Here is a 27,431-nt window from a genome sequence, read left to right on the forward strand (position 1 = left end):
TCCCTATAGCACGTGCGGGTAGAAATCTAGACAATCAAAATTGGCGGCAGAATCAAACCTAAACAATGGCTTTCAACGCAAATTTCTCGAGAATCAAAACACACCGACGTAAACTAACAATGTAATTAAATAAAGGAAGTTTTCTCTACATGATGCTAGCGTTAGATTGCGTGGATGTGTTTTGATTCTCGTATAATTTGCGTATAAATCTATTGTTTACGTTTGGTTGTCCCACCTGTTTCAATTGTTGGTCTAGAAATGATGCGATGATTACTATTTGTCAATTCTTGGTAATTTTATGACGTCCTATGATGTCCACTGATGTGCCGGAGGTGTGACATCTGCTAGCAAGTCATAATACGAGGCGCCCACTGTTTTGGCGACGGTGTGGCATCATACAACATACCATAAGATCATGTGAATGTAATGCATGATGCGAACCTCGACAAGCCTTTTCACCATGCTAGCAGATGCCACTCCTCTGCCATATCAGTGAATACCTTGACTAATATCATGTTGACGCCACATGTAATGTTTTGAAATGCCACATCGTCGCCACAGTAGTGAAGCAGTGGGTCCTGACCTTAAGCCCACATGGGGTGCATGGTGTGTGGCATGAGCGGAATGTTGTCATGATGTTTTGACATGCTAGCCTTAACACTCTGACCGATTAAGAAAATCCAGTCAAGAACATAGAGGGTACTTGGATTTATGTTGGAAATCCTTTGAGAAAGTTTTCAGAACTATAGTATTTCAATGGTTATACTTCTTAAGAATATATTCGCTTAATTAGGATCCTGGCAATACAAAATTTCCCCAATAACGAGAAAAGTTAATGTTCACTTTATGCAACATCTTATGACCATCCATATTGAGTGTCATTCCATGTTGTCGAACGAATCCTGCGATACGAAGATGTATCATGAACAGAAACTAACGCACACGATCTGTGCCGAATGGTACACACTAAAATAAATATTCTTTCGATGATGCCGTCAGTAGTAAATCATTTGTGTGAACGTATATGATCATCGATGAAGCAAGATTTATTTTCTCTATTTCTTTATGTGCCATGATTCGTCGGCTCGCCGATACAAGGAAATCTGTTTAGTTTACTTAAACATGGGGGTTCAACGGGTATGGAAATTCATGTGAATTATTCAGTGAACAGTGAAAACTTCAAACACTGGTTAGAAATTTGTGATATTTTCAATAGTGACCCATTGAAAATTGAAAAGTGTTCATTTCAGAAGACTTGCAGAAAAATTTCCAATCGATTGTCTTTTTTAGAATTATAATCCATCCATTATTGACAGAGTTATAAGTGATCAAAACCTGACCACTTTTCGTAACGCGGTCGATTTTGGTTTTTGAAATTACACCCGCAATATGTTGCCGAAAGAATTCCGATCCTAAGTCAAAATCACAAACCCAAACCTCCCAAGTAAGAGTTTGAGTTTTATGATGATTCTGCAGACTGTGACTTAGACTTGAAGAACGCATTAAATCCTCGATAAAACTGGCAATGTTACTTTGGCTTGGTTGTGATGCAGTTCTGTTTTCGGGTTCATATTTTCCAGACGTGAATTTTTATAAAATTTTAACGGGATGAAATTTTACTTAATTATTTTAAAATTATCTCAAAGCATATCTCTCTCATTCCAAAAATTTCTACCCGCCATCATTTCAAACTCCAAGATAGCGTACCAAGATCCCAGTTCAGCTCTAGACCAAACCGAAAAGTCGATTTTTGTGATTTTTCTAGCACAATTTTTGACGTATACTACGTCTTACGGGAAGGTACTGGGGGTTAATCGAAAATCTAAAACTGCGACCGTCACGAAAACGTGTAAGATTTTAAACGCTTATAACTTTGTCATTTATTTATGAAACTAAAATACAAATTCGCCAATCGAAAGTAAATAACTCTTCAAATTTGCCACAAAAAAATGCTTTTTCAATTTTCAAAAAAAAAAACTGATGAAAAATGTACAAATGAAAAGTGATAATTTTATCATTTTTTTCATGAAATATACGGTCTTCGCAAACCCAGTCGTCAGAATCGAGTACCAATTGGATGCACATCGTTCTGCTTGATTCTGAAAAGTTATAAAACAGCGCTGCTGTCGTGCCTCAACTCATTTTCGCTTCGAACGGCGAGTGAGCAGGAAACAGCAGCAGCAGTAGGAAGGCAGCGGAGGTACACGACGTTAGGCATACGGTCGTTAGGCATACGGACGTTAGGCATACGGACGTTGGGCATAAATGACGTTAGGCATAATGGACGTTAGGCATAATCTACCCGATGGATTCCAGAAGGATGATAATGGGGACCGTCCGACTGCTGACTTTGGTGACAGTAATGAAAGAGCCTTAATTTTTGGAACTCATGAAAACTTGCGACGTCTTGGACAGGCAATGTATTGGGGTACAGATGGTACGTTTGCCACATTTCCTTGTTTGTTTCGGCAACTCATCACTGTTCATGGAAGTATCGCTCCCTCACATCAGCAGACGGTTTCGCTAGTTTTCATTCTGATGACAACAAAAACAGAATCGTTGTATCGAAAAGTATGGCAGGAAATCCTGGAAGCAGCAGGTATGTTTTTTTTTGTTATTGAATGAAAAACCACAGAATTCACCATTCTTTATTTCATGAGCCGTTCTTTGACAATTGCTAAACCTTTTCTTCTTTGACAATTGCAATATGTGTGGAAGAATATATTACAAAAAATGTGTTATTTTTTATATCTAAATGCGATTGATTTCAAGATATAGTTCAAAACCATGCTGAGTTTTCATTGCCAGATTACTTAACCGCAATCGCTAGTAATCTTGAATCTAAGTAAGAATGTAGCTACGTCACTTATGATATGATAAATAATGGATTCCAAACCGTGCTCATTAAATAAACTATGTTTGTTTAACTTGTATCATCTTTTATTCAACGCTTAACCTAAATTAAGCATTGTTTACCATGCTCGAAACAGGATTTAAGAGTTGCACAGCAGCAAGGTATTTTATGCCTAACGTCTATTATGCCTAATGTCCATTATGCCTAACGTCCATTATGCCTAACGTCCATTATGCCTAACGTATATCATGCCTAACGTCCATTATGCCTAATGACTTTATGCCTAACGTAAATTATGCCTAACGTCCGTATGCCTAACGTATTTACGCTTAATGAGGTACACTCGCGAGCCCCGTTTGATGGCGCAATCACTCTGAAGTGGATCAACCTCGCCTGAGTGATAACGACGATACCGCGTTCTACAAATCTCGATTACTTTTTCGAAGAGACGTATCAACTTTTGTAAACAATGTCGATTTGGCGTAACTGGTAGCTCGCAGACACGTACTAACACCCCTGTCAGGTAGGTGAAAATTTCCCCTATCTGATGGTAGTGTTAGCATGCGTGAGCAAGCTACCAATTACGCCAAATCGAAGATCAAATGCGTTGTTTACAAAAGCTGATATGTCCCTTCGAAAAAGTAATCGAAAAATGCTTCATAAGCTGAATCCCAATTGCCGAGTTAACTTTAATACGTGGTTAAAATAGTTATTTTCAATGTTCAAAAATCCCGGTGTTTTAGATCTATCGGTTTTCAAACAGAACTCAGTCACGGTTGCCAAAATTTAACTTCTAGTGGGTCAGAAATAACCACACTCATATAGCAGGGTTATTCGATAACTCCATCTGTCACTGTTAAATTTAACTTAACTTAATGGTGATTATGTAGAGGGAGAGTACTTCTATGAGATAAATTTGTGACATACATGGATAGACTTTTAATTAAGATACTTTTACGGATTGAGTTCCGATTTCCATTCCGATTTCCATTCCGATTTCCATTCCGATTTCCGTTCCGATTTCTATTCCAATTTCCATTCCTATTTACATTCCGATTTCCATCCCGATTTCCGTTCCGATTTCTATTCCAATTTTCATTCCGATTTCCATTCCGATTTTCATTCCGATTTCCATCCCGATTTCCGTTCCGATTTCTATTCCAATTTTCATTCCGATTTCCATTCCGATTTTCATTCCAATTTCCATTCCGATTTCTATTCCAAATATCATTCCGATTTCCATTCCAATTTTCATTCTGATTTCCATTCCGATTTCCATCCCGATTTCCGTTCCGATTTCTATTCCAATTTTCATTCCGATTTCCATTCCGATTTTCATTCCGATTTCCATCCCGATTTCCGTTCCAATTTCTATTCCAATTTCCATTCCAAATTATATTCCAATTCCATTTTGATTTGCATAATGAATTCCATCTCGATTCAGATACCGATTTTCATTACTAATTCCATTCCGATTTCCATTCCAATTTCCATCCCGATTTCCGTTCCTATTTTCATTCCGATTTTCATTCCGGTTTCCATTTCGATTTACATTTCGATTTCCATTCCGATTTCTATTCCGATTTCCATTCCGATTTCTTTCCGATATCCATTCCGATTTCCGTTCCGATTTCCATTCCGATTTCCATTCAGATTTGCATTCCATGTCCATTCCGATTCCGTTCCGATTTCCGTTCCAATTTCCGTTCCGATTTCCGTTCCGATTTCCGTTCCGATTTCCGTTCCGATTTCCGTTCCGATTTCCGTTCCGATTTCTATTCCAATTTTCATTCCGATTTCCATTCCGATTTCTATTCCAATTTTCATTCCGATTTCCATTCCGATTTCCATTTCGATTTCCATTCCAATTTCCATCCCGATTTCCGTTCCGATTTCTATTCAAATTTTCATTCCGATTTCCATTCCGATTTCCATTCCGATTTCCATTCCGTTTTCCATTACGATTTCCATTACTAATTCCATTCCGATTTCCATTCCGATTTCCATTCCGATTTCCATTCCTATTTTCATTCCGATTGCCATTCCGATTTCCATCCCGATTTCCGTTCCTATTTTCATTCCGATTTTCATTCCGGTTTCCATTTCGATTTCCATTCCGATTTCCGTTCCGATTTCCATTCCGATTTGCATTCCGATTTCCATTCCGATATCAATTCCGATTTCCATTCCGATTTCCGTTCCGATTTCCGTTCCGATTTTCGTTCCGATTTCCGTTCCGATTTCTATTCAAATTTTCATTCCGATTTCCATTCCGATTTCCATTCCGATTTCCATTCCGTTTTCCATTACGATTTCCATTCCGATTTCCATTCCGATTTCTATTCCAATTTCCATTCCGAATTATATTCCAATTCCATTTTGATTTGCATCATGAATTCCATCTCGATTTCGATTCCGATTTCCATTACTAATTCCATTCCGATTTCCATTCCGATTTCCATTCCGATTTCCATTCCGATTTCCATTCCAATTTCCATTCCGATTTCCATTCCGATTTCCATTCGGATTTCCATTCCGATTTCCATTCCGATTTCCATTCCGATTTCCATTCCGATTTCCATTCCGATTTCCATTCCGATTTCCATTCCAATTTCCATTCCGATTTCCATTCCGATTTCCATTCCGATTTCCATTCCGATTTCCATTCCGATTTCCATTCCGATTTCCATTCCGATTTCCATTCCAATTTCCATTCCGATTTCCATTCCGATTTCCATTCCGATTTCCATTCCGATTTCCATTCCGATTTCCATTCCGATTTCCATTCCGATTTCTATTCCAATTTCCATTCCGAACTATATTCCAATTCCATTTTGATTTGCATCATGAATTCCATCTCGATTTCGATTTCGATTCCGATTTCCATTACTAATTCCATTCCAATTTCCATTACCAATTCCAATCCTTTTGAAGAAAAATTATGAAAAACAAATCAAGCTTACCAACAAATTTTGGAACAGTTTTTTGGATGCGTGTACTGTCGAGATGAGGTTTACCAATTTACCTGAAAAGAAACAAAAATGATTGGTCATTAATTAGCTTTATATAATTTCATATCGAGCAACTAACGAACACCGTTAATGGAGGAAGGTTGCATTCTTTTAAGTCATCTAATCATGATTTTTTTTTAACTTTAACAGTCTTTGAGCGCGCCGATGTCAGCTTTTGCCAGTTCAAATGAAATGCCAAATCTAACTAAATCGAACATCCTGCAAACTCTTAATCGTTAGGTATTCTATGAAGTACTGGGAAATAAATGCTTCTTCTTCAAATCTGCACGAGGTGTTATACAATACATAAGTAATCGGAATTTTGAACAAATTTATGGAATACATAAAATTGTAAAACCAGGTTGAATACTCAACTGATATACATGGGCGTAGCCAGAAGGGCCACCCGGTTCAGTAACAGTATTTTATTGAATTTGCAAGCTTATGAATTTCAAGAATTCTATAGGATACAAGATTGCAGCAAAATATTCAAGTCCAATAATTTCGATGCCTTTTGACGTAGGACTACGTCTGTGATTTCTATATGGAGGTACACTTTGTGAAAACTGAAAATGGAACAAAATTATGAAAGATTTTGAACGTTAATAACTCAGCTGCCTCTGGACCTATTTGAATAATTTTATCACCAATCGATCAGATATATTCCTACGCATCTGCTATATTTAGATTTTATAATTTTTCCAAATTTCACCATTGAAATTAGCACGAATGTGCAATTGTTGCTTTGATACTTAGAATTATCACCTGCAAAAGGCGACTTCCCTAACACGGATTTCAAAGTTGAATTCCATCCGGTCTCACCAAACGGTGATTATTCAATCACCGCGTCGAAAATTGGCTCCAACTTGGAAACATTTTCGAGATTTTTGACTTTTAACACTGTTAATTTATTCTCTTCATCGACTTTCTCTTTCAATTCTAGACGAACAATTCAAAAGGTCCTACCTGCTTTGATTGATTCTCTCCAACCACTTTCTAATTGAGATATTCCCGATCAACTACGAAATGTTGCATAACATTGGTGCAAAATTGGGCACCCCGTTTTTGTGTGTGCATTTTGACGTAGAACTACGTCTTTGTCGACTATACTGGGGTGCAAGTCAAAAAATATGTGTGGTGAAGGAGTGTTAGGTTTTGAACGCTTGTAACTTTGTCATTTATAGATGAAATTAAAATCCAAATACGCCAATCGATAGGATATTACATTACGAACCTGTTGAAATAAATATTTTTCCAATTTTTCTGTAATTAAACTTTTGAAAATGTACAAATGATAATTTTATCACTGATTTCATGAAATAAGCCTTTTTCCCAAACCCAGTCATCATAAACGAATACCACTTGGTTGCACATCATTCTGCTTGAACCTGAAAAGATATAAATCAGCGCTGCTCTCATGCCACTGCTCATTAACGCTTCGGACGGCGTGGCGCTTGGTCCTGCAGCAAGCAGGACCAAATCAGCGGCTTAAGGTGGATCACGGCGTGACCACAATGAGGAAAAGCACACACGCCCTTCACAACAATCTCTCGGCCCCCCCTCAACAACCTCTCCTACCCCCCCCCCCACCATCAAACCTCTCCTACCCCTCTCCCCACTATCAAACCCCTCCTACCCTAATAAAAATTGTATGGTTAATTTGCTTAACGACGTGTTCTGGGTATCATCCAAACCATTTGTGGAATAGTTCAATGATTTGGGTTATCGTTCGCTTATGGTTATTTTTTATTAGGGTACCCCCCCTCAAATACCTCTCCTTAACCCCCTTCCCTCAAATACCTCTCTTAAACCCCCCTCCCCCTCAAATAACTTTCCTCCCCCCCCCCCTCAAATACCACTCCTAAAACCCCCGTCAACAATAACCCAAATGCGAGACAGACTGACGATCCCTTTTTCCGGGAAATAAATTTTAAACAAACCACAATCATTAGTAAAACCAAGTTTAACCAAATTTGAACAAAAATTGCATTGAAGACATGTTTGATTACATTCAGTTGGTGAATTACACACAACTGACGGTAAAACATATCTGGTGCCTCTATATATGCAATTATATTAACATCCAAAGTCCATCCTATTTTACATATTCTGCACAAATGAAACTTTCTGCTCCGCCCCATTCATAAAAAAAACTGCGGGAAATCCTATCAGGTTCTGAACCGGAAAAGATATAAAAGAGCGCTGGTGTCATGCTTTTGCTCATTTTCGCCGGCGTGGCACTTGGTCCTGCAGTAAGCAGGACCAAATCAGCGTCTAAAGGTGGATCACGGCGTGACCACAATAATGATGTAAACCCCCTCCCCCTTTCACAACAACCTCTCCCCCTCCCCCTTCACAACAATCTCTCCCCCTCCCCCCTTCACAACAATCTCTCCCCCTCCCCCCTTCACAACAATCTCTCCCCCTCCCCCTTCATAACAATCTCTCCCCTCCCTCAACAACCTCACCTAACCCCCCACCACCACTCATCAACAACCTTTCCTAACCCCTCCCCCACTCATCAACAACCTTTCCTAACCCCCCTCCCCCCACCCCTCAAATACCGCTCCTAACAAATCAATATCTATGTGTCGGCCACATACTTAAAATATGTACATATAAAAACCATGCGTGACCACACATACTATTCATTTGCGTGTAAATTTCATGTGTACTTCTGAGTGGATTCTGTTTATGTTTGGTCAAATGAAAATCATGTGGAATTTCACATGGATATTTGTCAAGAAAAATGTGTAAATTGTTTTGAGTCAACCATAACCGAAACATTGAAATACTTGAAAATTTTAAGATAAAGTATAATAGTCAAAAATGCATGAAAAACATCAATTTTGTGTGGTTCTACGTCATACTGCGGTCGTGTCTAGGACACAACCCTTTACTTTTTAATTTTTTTTTTGACGATTTGAACGTCAATCGTTTTGGAAACCTTATTTCTGATCAATCTCATTATCACCTCAAAATTTAAAGGGCACAAATATCAGCTCTCACAAAACATACATCAGTGAAACTGGAACTTCACGTTTCCTACAGTGCAGTACACAAGGAATTCCAATTTCATGAGTGATGTCACAACAGCGTCTGAGACTTGTGCTCTTGAAATCTTGAAGTGATAGCAGTTTCGCAATTGATAAGGTTCTCGAAACCTAAAGACATGGTACAATTTTGAAAATGCCAAGCTTTTATAAACCCAGCGTAGTGCAAAGCTGCATGTTCGCTAATTTGAGACTGTTTAAAGTCTAAGTCAGAACGGTGGACTCCTATAGTCAACTCTATACCTTTTGAGTATACAGAACCAGAACTAATTCTGTCCATACATGCCCCGGATGGCTTCACCAGTAAGTCAGACATTATCCTCCTCCTTTTTTGCTCCATTGCCACCATTTCCCCCGCCACATTATCTTCAATAAACACCCTAATCAAATGTAAATGGACTTGTTCTACATTGCCGGCCGATTATTCGCCGGACCCCACGTCTTAACTGTTCCGTGCACGTAGATCCATACATATTCCACATTCCACCGGCTTCAAACCAGCCAGCACCATCACCACAAATCGACGACGACGACGACTAAGACGACTAAGACGACGACGATGGACGGGAGTGAAAACATCGCATGACGGTGATGATACTTTGAATTAGCTTCAAATAGGCACTAAAAAATAAGCAAAAAAACGGCTGAGCGGGCCATGGAAGCAGCTTAATTATGAAGCTTACTAATTAAACGTCTCGGTAATAAAAGAAATCAAGCAACCAACCAACGGCTCGCATCGTCGCACCCGCCGCCACACTGCGACGACGACGACGACGACGAGAAATGGCGTGGCTGATCCACTTCCCGCAGTTGCAGCCACTGACTGTACTGTGTTCGGGCGTTAGGTTTTGCAACATTGTTGTCCAAATGCTAATAGAATTCAGCAATCTTGGAGCGGAGAGATAAGATTGAGGAGCGTAACAAAAAAGCTGTAAATTGATTAAGCCCGGTATTGTGGCGGTGCGTTGGAGGCGATAAAACGATAATCATGAAATGGAACTCACATTATGGTTAGCATTATAATCCAACAAGCACTACATCAGCACTTCATTGATAAGGTGAAATGGACATTCTGGTTTATGAAAATTCAAGCTGCACTAAAACAGCTTGTTGAAGTGCTAATATATGACAGTCATTGAAGGAGACGTTTCCTTTGAGCGGGACAAAAGTGCGTGAAACGAGCATTTTCCGCACTCTTCCTGCCCGTCACCTAGTTTTCATCACATTCGGTCTATTGTGGCTGGGAATGAGTTGGCAAAAATTTTGGCTCCTCAACTCGCATGTAAAAAAAATAGATCACACGCCAACCCAAATCGTGCCGCCGGTGTCTGTTTTGACTGAGAGTGAATCCACTTGTGGGCGGCAAGGTAACCCAATCTACACCCTTCCCCACAGAGAGATACCGGTTGATGTTGTTACTGCCGACGACGACGACGACGACGGAAGAAAAGAGATGAAACCTTCGAGATTAGGGAAGCCCTGGTACAATCGGGGCCGACCTACTGCTGCAGCAGCCTTGACGTGAGTGGAACCGAGCAATAGTGGAGCTTGTTTTATGTGTGAAGATTTTTTTTTTTTTTAGGAACGCCACCCACCCCGCCCGCTCCCATCGAGGGCTTGCTCTTGATGGTCGGAAAATCATGCTCCATTGTGTGCGGTGTCAGCATATATTTTTCAAAAAATAAAAAATAAAACCGAATCGCATCTATGTCTATGGGTATGCGCATTTAATGGGTGTCTTTTTTATTTTTTTTGTGGGCACGAGGAGAAGGGGGAATCCATGTCAGGCTAATGTAGCCCAGCCATCGATCATCCGTCAGTTGGCGATGGAGGAAATCTGATTTGTGTGAAATAATCTGACCAAGAAGAATTTGAGGTGAAGATGAATTATGGGCTCAGGCTGCATTGTTTCCGATTGAGTGTGCTTTTTTTTTGGCTAGGTATTTGGAGCAGTGTGAAACCACATTTGAGATCGTTGTTGGTGGTAGGTTTTCACCCATGGCCTCTGTAGAGAAATAGTTTCGAGTTGAAGTGGAAGAGATAGACAGATGGATGGAATGCAGATATATTAACTTTTGCGTTTTGATTTGAGTAAGTTTATTCGGTCATGAAAATGAAAAGGATTTGTTATTGAATATCGTAAACTATAAGATGAAAACGTTGTTCTGCTATCGAATCTTGATCATTTTTCCCTGGCAACATTCCACATACCTCCAAAACAGTAATCCAAATATTATGATTAGAATTAGAAAAAACATTAAAACAAAACATAAATCGGGATTCACAAACCCATTACCATTCGAAAGAGGGGTCTTATCCCGTCATATTGACACTTCACGGAAGTTCCATGAATATCAGGAAAATTTCGGGAATTTCAGGGTGTTCCATTACTTTATCACAAGAAAATAGTGGGAAGTTCCAAGAAGTTTCAAAAACTGTAGGATAGTCCAAAGAACTTCACGGCAGTTTCATGAATGTAAGGAAAATTGCGGAAACTTCAGAGAAATTCCATTACTTAATCACACGAAAAAAGTGGCAAATTTTAAGAAATACCAAGAACTTTAGGATAGTCCAAAGAACTTCGTGTCAGTTCCATGAATATCAGAAAAATTGCGGGATCTTCACGGAAGTTCCACTTCTTAATCACAAGAAAATAGTGGAAAATTTCAAGAAGTTCCAAAAACTTTAGGATAGTCCAAAGAACTTCATAGCAGTTCCATGAATATCAGGCAAACTTCAGGAACTTCAGGGAAGTTACGTTACTTAATCACAAGAAAATAGTGGTAAATATCAAGAAGTTCCAAAAATTTTAGGGTAGTCCAAAGATCTTCGCGTCAATTCCATGAATATCAGGAAAACTTCGGGAACTTCAATGAAGTTCTTTTACACAATGACAAGAAATTAGTGGGAAATTCCAAAAAGTTCCAAAAATTTTAAGATATTCCAAAGAACTTTATGGCAGTTTCATGAACATCAGAAAAATTTTGGGAACTTCAGGGAAGTTCCATTACTTAATCACACGAAAATAGTGGGAAGTTTCAAGAAGTTCCAAAAACTTTAGGATAGTCCAAAGAATTTCACAACAGTTCCATGAATATCAGGTAAACTTCAGGAACCTCAGGGAAGTTCCATTACTTTATCACATTAAAATAGTGGGAAGTTTGATGTAGTTCCAAAAACTTTAGGATAGTTCAAAGAACGTCACGGCAGTTCCATGAATGTCAGGAAAACTCCGGGAACTTCAGGGAAGTTCCATCACTTAATCACACGAAAATAGTGGGAAGTTCCAAGAAGTTCCAAAAACTTTAAGATAGTCCAAAGAATCTCACGGCAGTTCCATGAATATCAGGAAAATTGCGGGAACTTCAGGGAAGTTCCATTACTTAATCACAAAAAAGAGTTGGATGTTTAAAGAAGTTCCAAAAACTTTAAGATAGTCCAAAGAAGTTCGCGTCAGTTCAGGAAAATTGCGGGAACTTCAGGGAAGTTCCATTACTTAATCACAAGAAAATAATGGGAAGAACCTCCAAAAACTTAAGGATAGTCCAAAGAACTTCAAAGAAATGTAGTGAACTTAGAAAAATTTTGGAAACTTCAGGGAAGTTCCATTACTTAATCACACGAAAATAGTGGGAAGTTTCAAGAAGTTCCAAAAAGTTTAAGATAGTCCAATGAACTTCACCGCAGTTCCAGGAATGTAAGGAAAATTGCGGAAACTTCAGGGAAGTTCCATTACTTAATCACAAGAAAATAGTGGGAAGTTCTAAGAAGTCCCGAAAACTTTAGGATAGTCCAAAGAACTTTACGGCAGTTCCACGAATATCAAGTAAATTGCGGGAACTTCAGAGAAGTTCCATAACTTAATCACACGAAAATAGTGGCATGTTTCAAGAAGTTCCAAAAACTTTAGGATAGTCCAAAGAACTTCACGACCGTTCCATGAATGTCAGGAAAATTGTGGGAACTTCAGTGAAGTTCCATTACTTAATCATAAAAAAATAGTGGGAAATTCCAAGAAGTTCCAAAAACTGTAGGATAGTCTAAGGAACTTCTTGGCAGTTCCAGGAACATCAGAAAAATTGCGGAAACTTCAGGGAAGTTCCATTACTTTATCACACGAAAATAGTGGGAAGTTCCAAGAAGTTCCAAAAACTTTAAGATAGTCCAGAGAACCTCGCGTCAGTTCCATGAATATCAGGAGAATTTAGGGAACTTCAGAGAAGTTCCATTACTTTTAGTGGGAAGTTCCACTAAATTCCAAAAACCTTAGGATATTCCAAAAAAAATCGCGGCAGCTCAATGAATGTCAGGAAAACTTCGAGAACTTCAGGGAAGTTCCATTACTTAACCACAAGAAAACAGTGGGAAGAAGTTTCAAAAACTTAAGGAAATAGTCCGAAGAACTTCAAAAGAAATGTAGTGAACTTAAGAAAAATTTCGGAAACGTCACAGAAGATCCAATAAATTCACGGAAGTTCAAAGAACTCCAGGGCAGCTCAATTAATTTCAAGGCTATTTCAGAAACCATAATGAGGAGCAGTGATGGAAAAGTTCGCGAAAACTCACTATGAATCGCGAACTTTTCCCTTGGTGAACTTCGTGAAATATCGCGAACTTTTCCAACACTGATGAGGAGAATAGCGTGATATTTTCATCAACTGCACAAACATGGTGGGAACTATAAAGAAGTTCGGAGCAATCAAAGCCAAATGCCCAAAACTTTAAGGGAAGTTTCATTAACAAAGAGATGAAAACTTTTGGAACATTTTGGCAACTTCAGGGAAGCTTCATTAACTTTAAACTGGTTGTATTAACTTCACGAAAACCACAGGAACTTTTCAAAAATGTTATGAACTCCAGGGATATCCAGGGATTTTTCGGACAGTCAAAAAAAAGCTTCAGAGAAGTAAAAAGAAGTTGAGGAAAATTTATGAAGCTTTAAAGAAGTTTCATCATTTTTCCTCAACTTCTCTCTTCTCTAGAACTTCTCTAGAAGGTAGGTCTATAGGTATTTAGGGATTTTTTGGAGAGCTTAAGGATGGGTTCCATGACTTCATGTAACTTCCGAAAACTTCAGGAAAGTTCAGATCTGTAAGAGTAGGTTCCGATAAGTTCAAGAGCCATCCATCAACTTCCGGAAAATTTCGAGAATCCTTCAAAAGTTTCGAGAATTTAAAAATTGTTCAGAGAACTTTATAAAACATCAGTAATATTTTGGAACCTTCACAGAAACCCCGTAAATTTCAGGAACGCTCATAGGTTTTCTGGGCAGTTCCATTTATTTCAAAAGCGTACCAAGAACTACACGAGCATTGAGAGATCTTCAGGGAAGCTTCGTGAACATCATGACAAATCAGAGAATTTTTCTTATTGCTTTTTGACGTAGAACTACGTCTGTGATTTCTTTATGGGATACACTTTGTGAAAACCGGAAATGGAACATGTAACAAAATTATGAAAGATTTTGAACGTCAATAACTCCTGCTACCCGTGGACCAATTTCAATAATTTTATCTTCAATCGATCAGATATATGTCTACGCATCTGTTAAATTTAAGACTGTATCATTTTTCAAAATGTAACTATTGAAAATTGCACGGATGTGCCACTGTTGCTTTGATAGTTAAAATTATCACCAACTGCATGTGAAAAGCGATTTCCCTAACACAGATTTCAAAGTTGAATTCCATCCGGTCTCACCAAACGGTGTTTATTCAATCACCGCGTGGTGAGTGGTGGTGTTATCCAGTGCACAACTAGCATAACTGCAGCCCACATGAGCATCCATAGAAGGAGGAAGAAGCCGCACCGCTATTGATCGGAATCAGTAGCTCTTCGTGAGTTGCTGTGTGCCATATATGTCAAGTGCGTCATATTAAACAGAGGCGAACCCCGCTCAAATTCCTACCAAAAACACAAGCTCCTGCAGCAGTTAGCAAATTATATTTATTATTTAATACCATGTAATCCTACGTCACCATTGCGTACAACCCCATAAGGCTGTCCCTTGTAGTTTTTTGCGAGATTTTTAACACAATGGCTAGTTCATCTCGTTTAGATGGAAAGGAGCGGCCTCTGAAGGAGGACACCCATCAGAGTGTTTTGATGCAGAGTTTAATTACATTTCAAATAATCACCTGACTGGTTTCTGGTTTCATCGCTGCGCGATTATAAATAACGAGTTAAAACATAACAAACGGAATCGTAGACTGACCAAAAACAAAACAATGAACGCACTCTGAACAAGACAGAGCCCCACTACGGGAGGAGTAGGTATAGCCTTCAGCCAGCAGAGATGTCCCTATAGCCGAAAGTATAAAAGTACACTTGGCCTGAAGATGTGCTGTGCGTCAAATCTGGAGGTAGAACAGAGCGTGCTTGAGGAAGACCATCACTGCTGACAAGGTAGAGGGTTCGTCGCCGAGAGCATCGCGGATGCTGGCCGGAATACCGTACAGTTGCCGAAGGTTTTCATATTGCGGAGACACGCAAAGAAAGTGTTCCACAGAAAGGAGAACGTTGCAGATGTCGCACTCCCTGCGGAAGGGAGTCCCTTCAAAGTTTTGGGACACCTTGGGGAACCCCGTCCTCAGCCACTACGCTACCTTCTGGTTACGATAACTGATCAGTTCTTCCCATTTGTCGGTGATCCCCTTAACTTTTCGAATGGCCAACGCTGACAGGATCTTTCTCCTCGAGAAGGGGAAAATCACTGACTAGGAGCAAGAAGTTAGCCACTACCTTAAGTTTAAATCGACAACCTGATCAAGGCAAAATTCAAAGCAGCAGATAGCTCCAAAGCTCTGAGAATGTCGGTTGCAGAACTGACCACAGGAATCTACCCTAATCACACGCACCGTTACACCGACGGGTTGCGGTTTTGAACATGTGTGGTGGTGAAGCAGCTAGTAGCAGCGTAACCCTGCAATGCTTGGTATTTTCGGCCATCCACGTAGCGGCAACCACCCCGTCCGTCCATCTAGTCTTGGTACTTACGAATTCGCACATTGCCGTCCAGGCTCTCCCGTCCGAGACCCCAGTACATGCAAGGGTCCAAGGTGTGATTCCTAGCCATTGCGTAGTGCCTGGTAACGAAGAAGCGGTAAAGTACCACTACAAGACGTCAAACGCTGGATCGCCCCTTCGATATGCGATGCCTGGAAGACCGATGGTTGCACGATCATTCTTCCAGGCATCGCATATCGAAGGAGCGATCCAGCGTTTGACGTCCTGTAGTGGTACTTTACCGCTTCTTCGTTACCAGGTACTACGCAATGGTTAGGGATCACACCTTCGACCCTTGCATGTACTGGGGTCTCGGACTGGAGAGCCTGGAAGACAATGTGCGAATCCGTAAAACTAGATGGACGGACGGGGTGGTTCCTGATCGAAACCGCAACCCATGCGTGTGATTAGGGTAGATTCCTGCGGTCAGTTCTGCAACCGAGATTCTCACATTCGCAGCTATCTACTTATCTATCTATGTATTTTAACTTAGGGTAGTCGCCAACTTCTTTCTCCGAGTCAGTGATTTTCCCCTTCTCGAGTAGAAAGATCCTGTCAGTGTCCGTGGTTTTAACGGAGAAGGCAGCGGCCTTGTTGGCAATAGCTGCGTATGTACGACGGAACCGAAGGGGGAATATTCCCTTTTCGATGTAGACTGGTGTTCAGCGGCTGAACAGGTGAACTCGAAGCCGTAGAGCAGGCGACTGTCGGTGATCGCCCGGGTCACTTTGAATCGAATGTTGCGGTTGTTCGATCGGTGCTACCGAGGGATTGTCCGCACCAGGTATAATCTACTACGACAGCAGAGCTTGACAGCTTGGAACTTGCGGCTTGAAGCTGAGCTTGCGGTCAATGAGAACGTCCAGGACCTGCAATGTTTTCCGCAGCATGATGGCAGTGTCGTGTCAGAGAAGTAACGGGTAGTTCATTTAATTTCAAGGAAATTACTGGAACTTTTAAGGAGTTCTGGGAATTTCAGGCAATTTATGGATAATTAAGCATTAGCATTGGCGAAGTTACGTGAACATCACGAAAAAGTGAAAACATTTCTGAGGAAGTTCTTTGATTTCATGGCGTTTTTTTAAAATTCAAATATTTAGCGAGAACTTACGTGAAGATCTGAGAATCTCCCTGCAGTTGCATTGATATCAAGAAAATTGTGAGAACTTTGAAGAAGTTCCGAATTCTTCAAAAAAGTCCAGAGAACTTCGCAGAAGTTAGTTTAATTATATTCAGGGAAGGTCATTGGCGTAACTATCGAAAACTTCTAACGTAATTGTAGAAGCAATTCCAGAGGGGGCTACATTAATCCTAGTATCCCTTAGTATCCCTCGAACTGCAACTGGGGAAGTCATGAGTACTTCAAACATGAACAGAGAACTTGAGAGCAGTCCCATTAATTTAAAGAAAATTGCGGAATTGAAGGCTTCCGCGTTCCGAAAAAATATGGGATATTCCATAAATTTTATGAATGTTACGAAAACTTTAGGATCTTCAGTGTAGATTTATGAATTTCAGGAAAACTGCCGCAACATAAGAAAATATAAGAAACTTCAGAGAAGCACCAAAAAACTTCAGAGAAGTCCAGAGAAGTCAAGCAAATAAAAGCGATTTAAAGGGAAGTTCCGCGAACTTCAAAGAAGTTTCCAAAACTTCAGGAAATCTACTTCCTACAATTCAATTAAAAGGGCACACCTTTCGAAATCTCTAAATAAAGGATATTTTTTGTAAATTATATTTAGTACATAAGAATAAATGCAATCACTTCGGGTTTTCAAAATGTTCATATGTAACATTTATGCTTTGTTTTTGAAAATTGTCAATTGTTAATAACATACTAAAAACCCGAGGTGATTGCTTTTATTTTAATGTTCTAAAAAAATTACATAAAATATCCTTTTTAGAAATCTCAACAGGTGTCGCCCCTTAACATCAGTTAATTTGCGGGAACTTTAACAGAAATACTGGGGGGCTCAGGGAAGTCCAGAAAACTGTAAAACATCTGGATAGTCTATTTTTTATTGGGTAAGTTCCAAGATGTTTATTCTTCAATAATTTAAGGGCAGTTTCATGAACTTCTGAAAATTTATATGAACTTTTTTGAAAATCCAAGAACTAAATTAATCATTATATTTTAATTTCTCGAAATAGTGGAAACATTCTAAAAAATTCCGAAAATTTCAAGGAAGTCCATTAATCTCAAGAGAAGATAAGTAATTTTTAAAAATAACATCGAGAACTTCAAAGCAGTCCAGTGAGCTAAAAATGTTAGGAACTTCATAAAAGTCCATAAAAGCAAAGCATAAGCAGCATGAGCATGCATGATTGACCGCCCACGGTTGCTGCTCTGTTATTACCAGATCAGCTGCAATTACACAGAGAACCAACAGATGATGTTTGGGACTAACATTCATTCTCAATGTGTAAGAACTGGAGATCTAATATTTAGCAATACCAGCGCCGGCCGTGTCCGAATGCAGGTCAACTAGGGAATGGAAAGGAATGTGTTAACGTGGTACTCGCTGTGAAGGAAACCGAGAAATCCTCTGCGCTTCCACGAGAAATCACTGGGATGTTGGATGTGGGGAAAGGTTGCACGCACACGAAGGGATCGTTTTTTGGTAGAGCGTTTATGATACACAAACACACACACACACACGCGCGCGCACTCATCCAATTTCTATTTTTAGATCAGGACCCACACTGTGGTAAGTGATGCGATCGGTGTTAAAGAAGAATTTGTTTTCATTAAAATCTAGTGGGTATAGAATAAGGCAAAGTGAAAAATTACAAGGAAGGGGACGGGCCTGGGATTGAACTCCCGACCTTCTGCTCAGTAATCAGAAACGGTAACCATTGAGCTACCGAGCCTCGTCCATAAAACTAAATGGAAACTCTTGTAACTACAAGAAAGTTCCATGAACAGTCTCATTAATTTCGGGAAATAGCGGTAAATGTTAAGAGATTCACAAATTTTCAAGAACTGCAGAGGGCTTCTGAGTTGTTCAGAGAATTTTCTAAAATTTTGAGAACCTTACAGAAGAGCAGTTCCACATTTCCACATGATGAATCGATTTTATCTAATCGAAACCACATCTGAGGCAAAGGACGTGACATTGTTTTTTCAGTGAGTATTTGTTTTATGAAAAGACAATCCAGATTCCTACCACTAAGATTCAAATCTTAGTTTGACTAGATGAGCCGTTTTCTTTTATTAAAATATGCCATTTTGAAAAGATAGGCAAGGGTTTAAATGGCCAAATTCCAGCACAAACTAAGTTTATTGCCCTTAGCAAACAGTTGTGCAAAGTTTCATGGAACATAAAAGGAATACTTTTGGAATGGTTGTTATTAGAAAATGGTCATTTGATTTAACAATAATTAACGAAACGAAATCAAATTTACCATGAAAAGTTAACACCACATACCATCTTTTGGTTTTATTATTCCGAAAAATATTTTTTTTTTAGCTGAAATCAGTATTGACAACCTTGAGTTCAGGGATTTTCAGGACAGTTCTATTAAGATAAGGGCACTCTTAGGAGCTTCACGAGAATAACACAAAATTTAGAAACTTCTACGAACTTCAAGGAAGATCAGAAAACCTCAAAGCAGTTCCATTAACTATAGAAAAAATTCCCATAAAAAATTTGCGAATTTTTTAGAAGTTCAGGAACGTCCTAACTAGAATTCCAGAAATATTATGGGAACTTCAGATAAGATCAACTCTTGATAAGAAAATTTATGGATCTTTACGGTAAACCAGAAGCAAATTTCGAAAACTTCGAAAGAATTTCAAAGCAGTTCTACTAACTCCAGTAAAGTTGTGGGAGCTTTGAGAAGTTCTGAGGACTTCAAATCAGTACAGTGAACTTCAGGATAGTACAGTGAACTCCGAGAAACCAAGGTTGCAAAGACTCATTTCAGCTAAAACAATGTTTTTCTAAATTATGAAATAATTAGATGCCATGATCAAATTTTGAATTGGTAGGATACAAGAAGAGGTTGCAAAGAATGTGTTTGACATATTAAACCTGTTTATTTCACTTCATGAGAGTCACAATCAGCGATTTTTCACAAACTCACTCACTCACTCACTCACTCAGCGATCAGCAAATCGCTGATTGTGACTCATAGAAAGCAAAATTTACAGGTTTTATGTTTCAAACGCATACTTTGTAACCTCTTCTTGTAAGTTACAAGTAAAACATGCCATCATACCATCTTTTGGTTTTATTATTCCGAAAAACATTATTTTAGCTGAAATGAGTCTTTGCAACCTTGCGAGAAACTCTAGAAAAAAATCACAAAAGATTTTTTTTTAATTACGTGAACTTCTGAGAAGTTCTCTGAACTTCGGAGAAGTTTCCTGAACTTCTGAGAAGTTCTCTGAACTTCTGAGAAGTTCGCTGAACTTCTGAGAAGTTTCCTGAACTTCTGAGAAGTTCCCTGATCTTCTGAGAAGTTCCCTGAACTTCTGAAAAGTTCCCTGAACTGTTGAGAAGTTCCCTGAACTGTTGAGAAGTTCCCTGAACTTCTGAGAAGTTCCCTGAACTTCTGAAAACTTCCCTGAAGTTTGGAGAAGTTCCCTGAACTTCTGAAAAGTTCCCCGAACTTCTGAAAAGTTCCCTGAGCTTCTGAAAGCTTCCCTAACTTCTGAGAAATTCCATTTCATCTATCAAACAAGTTTGGTCTACGTTATGGATTTTCAAAGTATGTGATGTCCTGGAAAATCCCAAAACTTCAACTGAAATTTTCTGTGAGAACTAACCATCACCATTTTCTTCGTTCATATAATCATAAACTCTAGCTGTGGGCAAAATTCCTTAAAATCTGAGACCCTTCACCCCATATCTGTCCGAAAATAATAATAAAAAATCAGCAATTATAACATTCTATTTCAGATTTTTGGGATCAACATACCTTATTTATTGAGTCTGGGATGTGATCGTCAGAGCAGTTTACAAATATTTGCCGAAGATTCCAGAATTCTATAACCATCAAGCCCACATCAAATGACATGAGAAATCATAATTAAGAGCATTAGCTGTCATAGAGTGGCGAAGATCACTGTTAGTTCACTAGCTTGCAAAAAAAAACATTGTTTTGATGTCGAAGCTTGTTCATAAACTTTACCAAGCGTTCCTCATTGATGAATCAATCCACTCAACATCCATCATAGGATCGAACCTTCCCCCTTAATCTGAAACCAAGCCCATCGTAGCCGCGGTGGTAACCTGATCGCACCAACGACCAACGACGTGGAAGTGGATGCCACTAGCTATTTATCGACCCGCAACATCCCACTAACGAGTCGCTCGTTCCAAGCTCCAGGCAAAACTTGCTCCAGGCTCGGCATTTTTTTTCCCTACCAACAAACGACCGGATTCGGAACGAATGTATGTTTGTTTGTTTGTAAATACATACCTATACCAACAACAACAAATGCGGGGGAGAAGCCTCGGTATGAGCGCAACATGACCCTCGCCTTCGTCGCCTGCCTCCTGTAGGTATGGAGAAGAAATTAGAGCAAAATGAATATGTTTCGCTTGCTAATGAAACATGAAACATTCCCGTTTCTCTTTTTTTTTTTGTGCTCCTACAACTGCCTCAGAAAGCAAGAAGTTCACGGCACCTCATGTGGGGATCGGAATTCAGTGCTGCTTGGAGCTCTTGAATTACTCTTTTTAGTTCTGGATAGTTTCCTCTCCCGTCGACCGACCGTCGTCTGGAGCACGAGTCGGCCAAAGTGACTCGACAAATTCGACCGCCGCGGCAACCGTAGCCGGGGCATGTGGAATCCATTGATGAAGAGTACTAACAACAACAATTGTCCAAACATTGTTGGCACAGTTTCGGTTTTGGGTTTTCCCCCCAATCGGAATTCCGGTGGTTAGGATCATCTAAACCAATTCTCTGAAGGGGGAGGAAAGTGCGCATAACTGTACTTCGCCCTCAGTAGTGGTCTATCGCTCGAGTCCTACGACCTGCCTTTGGCGAGGAATTGAGACCTATCTTTCGAAAAAAAAGGTGAGCTAATTTCTCGTTAGCTGCGGGGGTGCACTTTCTTCGGGTAACGAGAAATCGACGCAGATTATGATAAATCTGGCCGAGCACGGTCAGCTCGGGATCGTCCGTTTGGACTGATTAGTCGTGCGCGGATTACGAACGACCGTTTGGAAACTGGTTTCTCTCCCCGTCCTCACCAGGGAACCAGAGGAGGGACGTTTGTTTTGGGTAGCGCTGTAGCCAGCAGAGGTTGAAATTTTTGCACACAAGCGCTGATGAGGTGGACCGAAGAGGCAGAAAATGAAAAAAATGGGAGTATGACTACTTTGTAGGATGACTGGATGTGTCTGTGTGTGTGTGTGTGTGTGTGTGTGTGTGTTTGTGAGTGGTCGCGCGCAGAAGCAAGTTCCCTCGGGGAATTGACCGGTTGGCATTTCGATTTCTATGGCAAGAGCGTGCTCAATGGGTGGTTGAACGAGGTTGAGAGCTACTGGATCCCAAGTTGATGATGACGGAGCTAGCCCGAGTCAGGGCTGGTATTCGAAATGCCAACACTTTTAAAAACTTATCTTGGATTAAGGTCTATAATGATACTTTAGATTTTTGGTGCAGGGTAATAAACTGAATTGTAGATTCGAAACAAAATTCAATTAAATTATTATTTCTGGGAGCCCTTTCAATCTTGAATGGTAGATTTGGTTAAATTTCTTTCGATATAAGATGAAATTACAACCCGAAAGATTGTCTAGATCGAACCGGGAATAATTGTTCTCAAAATGAGCAATAGTTTACAGACATTCTGAAATTAGTTACTGAATCTGCTATTGAGCTATTACCTTCTAACCTCCGCAGTTTGTATTTGGCATAACTGCAATGAGACACTTCCCATGTAACAAACATAGAGTTGATGGATTTATTTAAATTAAAAAAAAAATATTGCAGCAAAAACCTTTTGCTACAGTTTTCTGAAGGTCATATACAATGTAATAAAATGTAAGTCATAAAAAATACTAATAGTTATTTTTAAAACCCTGATAAATCCTATTATAAAACCAACTGATACGAATGCTATTTTGAATAATTAAAGGTTGGAAGTTCCAAAAAACAATTTGAATTGCTTTTATAAAATCGAACTTCCAATCTTAACGTTGGTTTATATGTAACAAGGTTACAAGTATACATTTAAAAATTTTAATAAAAAACTACAAGGGACAGCCTTATGGGGTTGTACGCAATGGTGACGTAGGACTACGTGGTATTAAATAATAAATTTAATTTGCTAACTGCAGCAGGAGCTTGTGTTTTGTGTAGCCATAGGAATTTGAGCGGGGTTCTCTCTGTTTATACTTTTTAATATGACGCACTTGACATATATGGCCCACAGCAACTCACGAAGAGCTACTGATTCCGATCAATAGCGGTGCGGCTTCTTCCTCCTTCTATGGATGCTCGTGTGGGCTGCAGCTATGCTAGTTGTGTACTGGAGAACACCACCACTTACCACGCGATGATTGAATAAACACCGTTTTGGTGAGACCGGATGGAATTCAACTTTGAAATCTGTGTTAGGGAAATCGCTTTTCACAGGCAATTGGCGATAATTTTAACTATCAAAGCAACAGTACCACATTCATGCAATTTTCAATAGTTACATTTTGAAAAATGATACAGTCTTAAATTTGCATAGATGCAAAGAAATATATCTGATCGATTGGAGATAAAATTATTGAAATTGGTCCAGGGGTAGCTGAGTTATTAACGTTCAAAATCTTTCATAATTTTGCTACAGGTTCCATTTTCGGTTTTCACAAAGTGTACCCCATATAGAAATCACAGACGTAGTCCTACGTCAAAAAAAAAACAAACCTACAGAACTCTATTGCAATACTAAGTTCACTTGAGCAACTCGTTCCTAGTCTCTGAATCCACTCTAAATAGAATATCAGATGAGGGATTCCAACTGACAACCGGGAGGTAGAGTTTATGCCAACGGAAATACTTTTTCGAATGGTCATGAATGGATACCGAACTTCAACAAGGTAGACTTCGGTTCGGATAGAGTAAAAGGAGAACTCACCAACTGGAGGATTAATAGATCAACTGCGCTGAAGTGAACACGGTCGAAGTCTGAGTAGAACGGTTAGATACCCAGGAAGAAATGAAAAGTGAGTCAGAGTTCGGCTATTGCCAGAATAGATCATGTGAAGTCAGTAGAAATTATTGAGAATCGTACAGAAAACTAATATCTAATGCGAGAAGTGCGGTAGTCCAGAACCGTCTGATCCCTCGCGCTAGACCAACTCGACGGAGCGTCGGAGTCCACGGGTCGGCCTTATTGTTCAGACCGAACGATAACCTCACTTTGCTCAAGACGTACGCCACCCGAACGCTACCTACAGGTCGATTATCACCTGTTGAGGTGAACTGTAGAGCTAAGCTTCGCACCAAATTGGTTGGAAGCTCACCTCAGCAGCGTGGTGTATCTCGCTATACATATACCGTACACGCAACCAGTGGAAGCCACCAACATCGAACCACCAATCCACTCAGGAATATAAAAAAAAAACAGGTTAGACCAGAAACAAACCCCACCATTGTTCACAACCCTACTAACCATATATTAATTAAACAATAACCTATAAAACAAACACAACGACCATTTATTTCAAGGCTGTCGACCCTAGCATCTAATTGGAATATTCGCGTAACGTGTATGTATCCCTGTAGGCAACTAGAGGCAAACCAACATAGGAAACCTCTTTTGCCGATATGATGAGGCTTTTCCCCTTTAAGTAAGAACTTTTTAGAGTTCGGAAACCACTTTACCGCCTTTTGAGTTTGGATTGAACTCTCCCTGAGATCTCTAAGCCGGGACGGGTCCACTTGAGAATCGCGCTTTCTTCACGGTAGACACGTCTACCTGGCGCTTGATTGAAGTCAGTAATTAATTCCCTGTCCCGACCCGTTACATATAAGCAGTCCCTATAAAACTAGTTGGCTGTGAAACATCTATTTTAAAACAGTAATAAGTACTCTGTTCCAACTTGTCAAAAAAGTAACCAACTCGCATGACTACACCTCTTTGACGGAACCGGGACATTTCATCCAATTATATAATAAATGTTATTTTTTTAACAGCAGCAGGAGCTTGTGATTCATTTAGGAATAGGAATTTCAGAAGGGTTCTCTCTGTTTATACTCTTTAGTATGACGCGTTTGACATAGATGGCCCACAGCGACTCACGAAGGTGCGGCTTCTTCCTCCTTCTATGGATGCTCTTGTAGGCTGCAGCTCGCTGCTTGCAGTCAGCCTTTCGTTGTGTACTGGAGAACACCACCACTCACCACGCGGTGATTGTATAAACACTGTTTGGTGAGACCGAATGGAATTCAACTTTGAAATCTGTGTTAGGGAAATTGCTTTTCGCCAGCCAATCGGTGATAATTTTAATTATCATAGCAACAGTGGCACATTCGTGTAATTTTCAACAGTGATATTTAGAAAACTGATAAAGTCTAAAGTTAAACAGATTTGTAGAAATATTTCTGATCGATTGTTGATAAAATTATTGAAATTCGTCAAGGGGCAGCTGAGTTATTAACGTTAAAAATCTTTCATAATTTTGTTCCATTTTCGGTTTTCACAAAGTGTACCCCCATATAGAAATCACAGACGTAGTCCTACGTCAAAAAAAGATTAAGAAGGTTCAATTTTTTCAACCTAGTAGGCTATTCAAATGTAATGCTTCCTTCTTTGAACATGAGCAGCTCTTTTGAGTTGTATTGATTTCATATATTTTCAAATAATGGATATTTTTGATTTATAGGAATGCTTCCTTCTATTAATAATGAGCAGTTCATTCGAGTTGTACTGAATTTGGAAAGTTTAAGGTAATCAATGTATTACATTTTTAGAAATGTTACCTTTTTTAAACATAATGACTTCTTTTGAGTCGTACTGATGTTGTTATTTTATAAATAATCAATATTTGTTATTTATATGAATAATTTCTTCTTTTAAACATGACTTCTTCATTCAGTTTGATTCATGATTAAAATTTGACGAAATGACCTATTCGGCTAAACGTCCTTCAGCGGAACGCCCTTCGGCGAAACAACACATCCCCCTTTTTGACGTAGGACTATATTTTGTAGACTATACTGGTGTGCAAATCAAAAAATTTTGTGTGGCGAAATAAAGACAGATTTTAAACGCTTTGAACTTGGCCAATTTATGATGGATTTCAATTCTTTCATACCATTTGATACAGGTTTGATGTAATATTACATTTCCAATCAAAATTGGCTAAAAATCGATAGTCATGAGTCATGGGGCCTAGGCTTGGCCCTTAATGATGGAAGAATGCAGCTTGCTGTCCTGTGGCTGGATTTGGATTTGTTTGTCCGCAGACAAATGGCTCATGGGTGGACCACTCAAACAAACTACAGACAACTGATTCGGACTGTATTTGTAAAACCACTTGCTTCTGGATGTGATCGGATGGATGAGAAAAACACTGATTTACACTAAACTAAAACTATATTTGCGCATTTTAGAACTTGTGTATAAACATCAATGGTTGAAATGAAACTGCTCCCTCTTGTTAAGATTGCGTCGGTGCAATGATGAGCAGCGCGTTGTGTGCAAACGCAGGTACATAACAGATTCTCTCTGATTCATCCCGTTCGTTCATCGCACTGTTGCCACGATGTGTGATTTCTACCTGCTACAGAAGACTTCGTTTGTGTTTGGTGATAGGGCTACGTATTTATTTTGCATAGCGTTATTGGTGCTGGACTGAAGCGCTAACATATTTCCCTGGGTTGGGATGAATTCCCAGAGTCTTTCGGATGTTCTTGATATCTGCTGTTCTCACTAATCCATCAGGTCCAGGATAGGTGTGCACAACACGTCCCAGTTTCCAGAATTGTTGCGGAGAATCCTATAAGATTATCATCATTCCGGGTTGGATGTTCGGAGATACCATACGATTTTTTCCTCTCGGTTGAAGACCCAGAAGGTAGTCTCGCTTCCATACCTTCCAGAATTGATCTCGTAGATGTTGCTTGGTTACTTCTTCGGAAGAAGGCGTGGGACTGCAGTCCCGGTTTAAGGACCTCTGGATCAGCTGGATTAGTTGACTGTGTGAACAATGGTCTAGAGTTTAGCACAGCTTCTACTTGACTTAGGACCGTTGCATACTCCTCAAAAGTAAGCAAAGAGTGTTTCAGGATGCGCTTAAGATGAAACTTGGTGCTCATTACTGCAGCTTCCCATAAACCACCGAAGTTGGGAGCCTCAGGAGGAATGAAACTCCAGGAAATCTCTCTCGGTTGACAGTATTCAGCTATCTGGCTGGTGGTGTTCCGGTCTTTGAATAGCAGGAACAACTCGTGAAGCTCGGACTTCGCTCCCTTAAAGTTGGATCCATTGTCGGAGTGGATCTCTCGTGGTAGTCCTCGTCGGCTGACGAAACGATGAAGAGCTGTCATGCACAC

General features: G+C 39.7%; 2 protein-coding genes across 3 annotated transcripts in view; one reads left to right on the forward strand and one right to left on the reverse strand.

Moving 5' to 3' along the window:
• Positions 1-27,431, forward strand: part of LOC135712558 (probable serine/threonine-protein kinase tsuA) — a 466,235-nt gene that overhangs the window by 80,834 nt on the left and 357,970 nt on the right. The gene's annotated exons all lie outside the window — the stretch shown is intronic.
• LOC135712584 (uncharacterized) lies at positions 4,403-4,729 on the reverse strand. Its single transcript, XM_065235540.1, has one exon. The coding sequence runs from the start codon at positions 4,727-4,729 to the stop codon at positions 4,403-4,405; it is 327 nt and encodes a 108-aa protein (XP_065091612.1).

The sequence above is a fragment of the Ochlerotatus camptorhynchus genome, unplaced genomic scaffold (genome assembly GCF_037179485.1).
Source record: "Ochlerotatus camptorhynchus isolate MF236.1 unplaced genomic scaffold, CSIRO-AGI_Acam_v1.1 ptg000493l, whole genome shotgun sequence".
In the NCBI taxonomy this organism is placed as follows: domain Eukaryota; kingdom Metazoa; phylum Arthropoda; class Insecta; order Diptera; family Culicidae; genus Ochlerotatus; species Ochlerotatus camptorhynchus.

What these genes read in the sequence shown, in the direction of transcription:
- LOC135712584 (XM_065235540.1), bottom strand. Translation starts at nt 4,729, where the DNA reads ATGGAAATTGGAATGGAAATCGAAATGGAAATCGGAATGGAAATCGGA.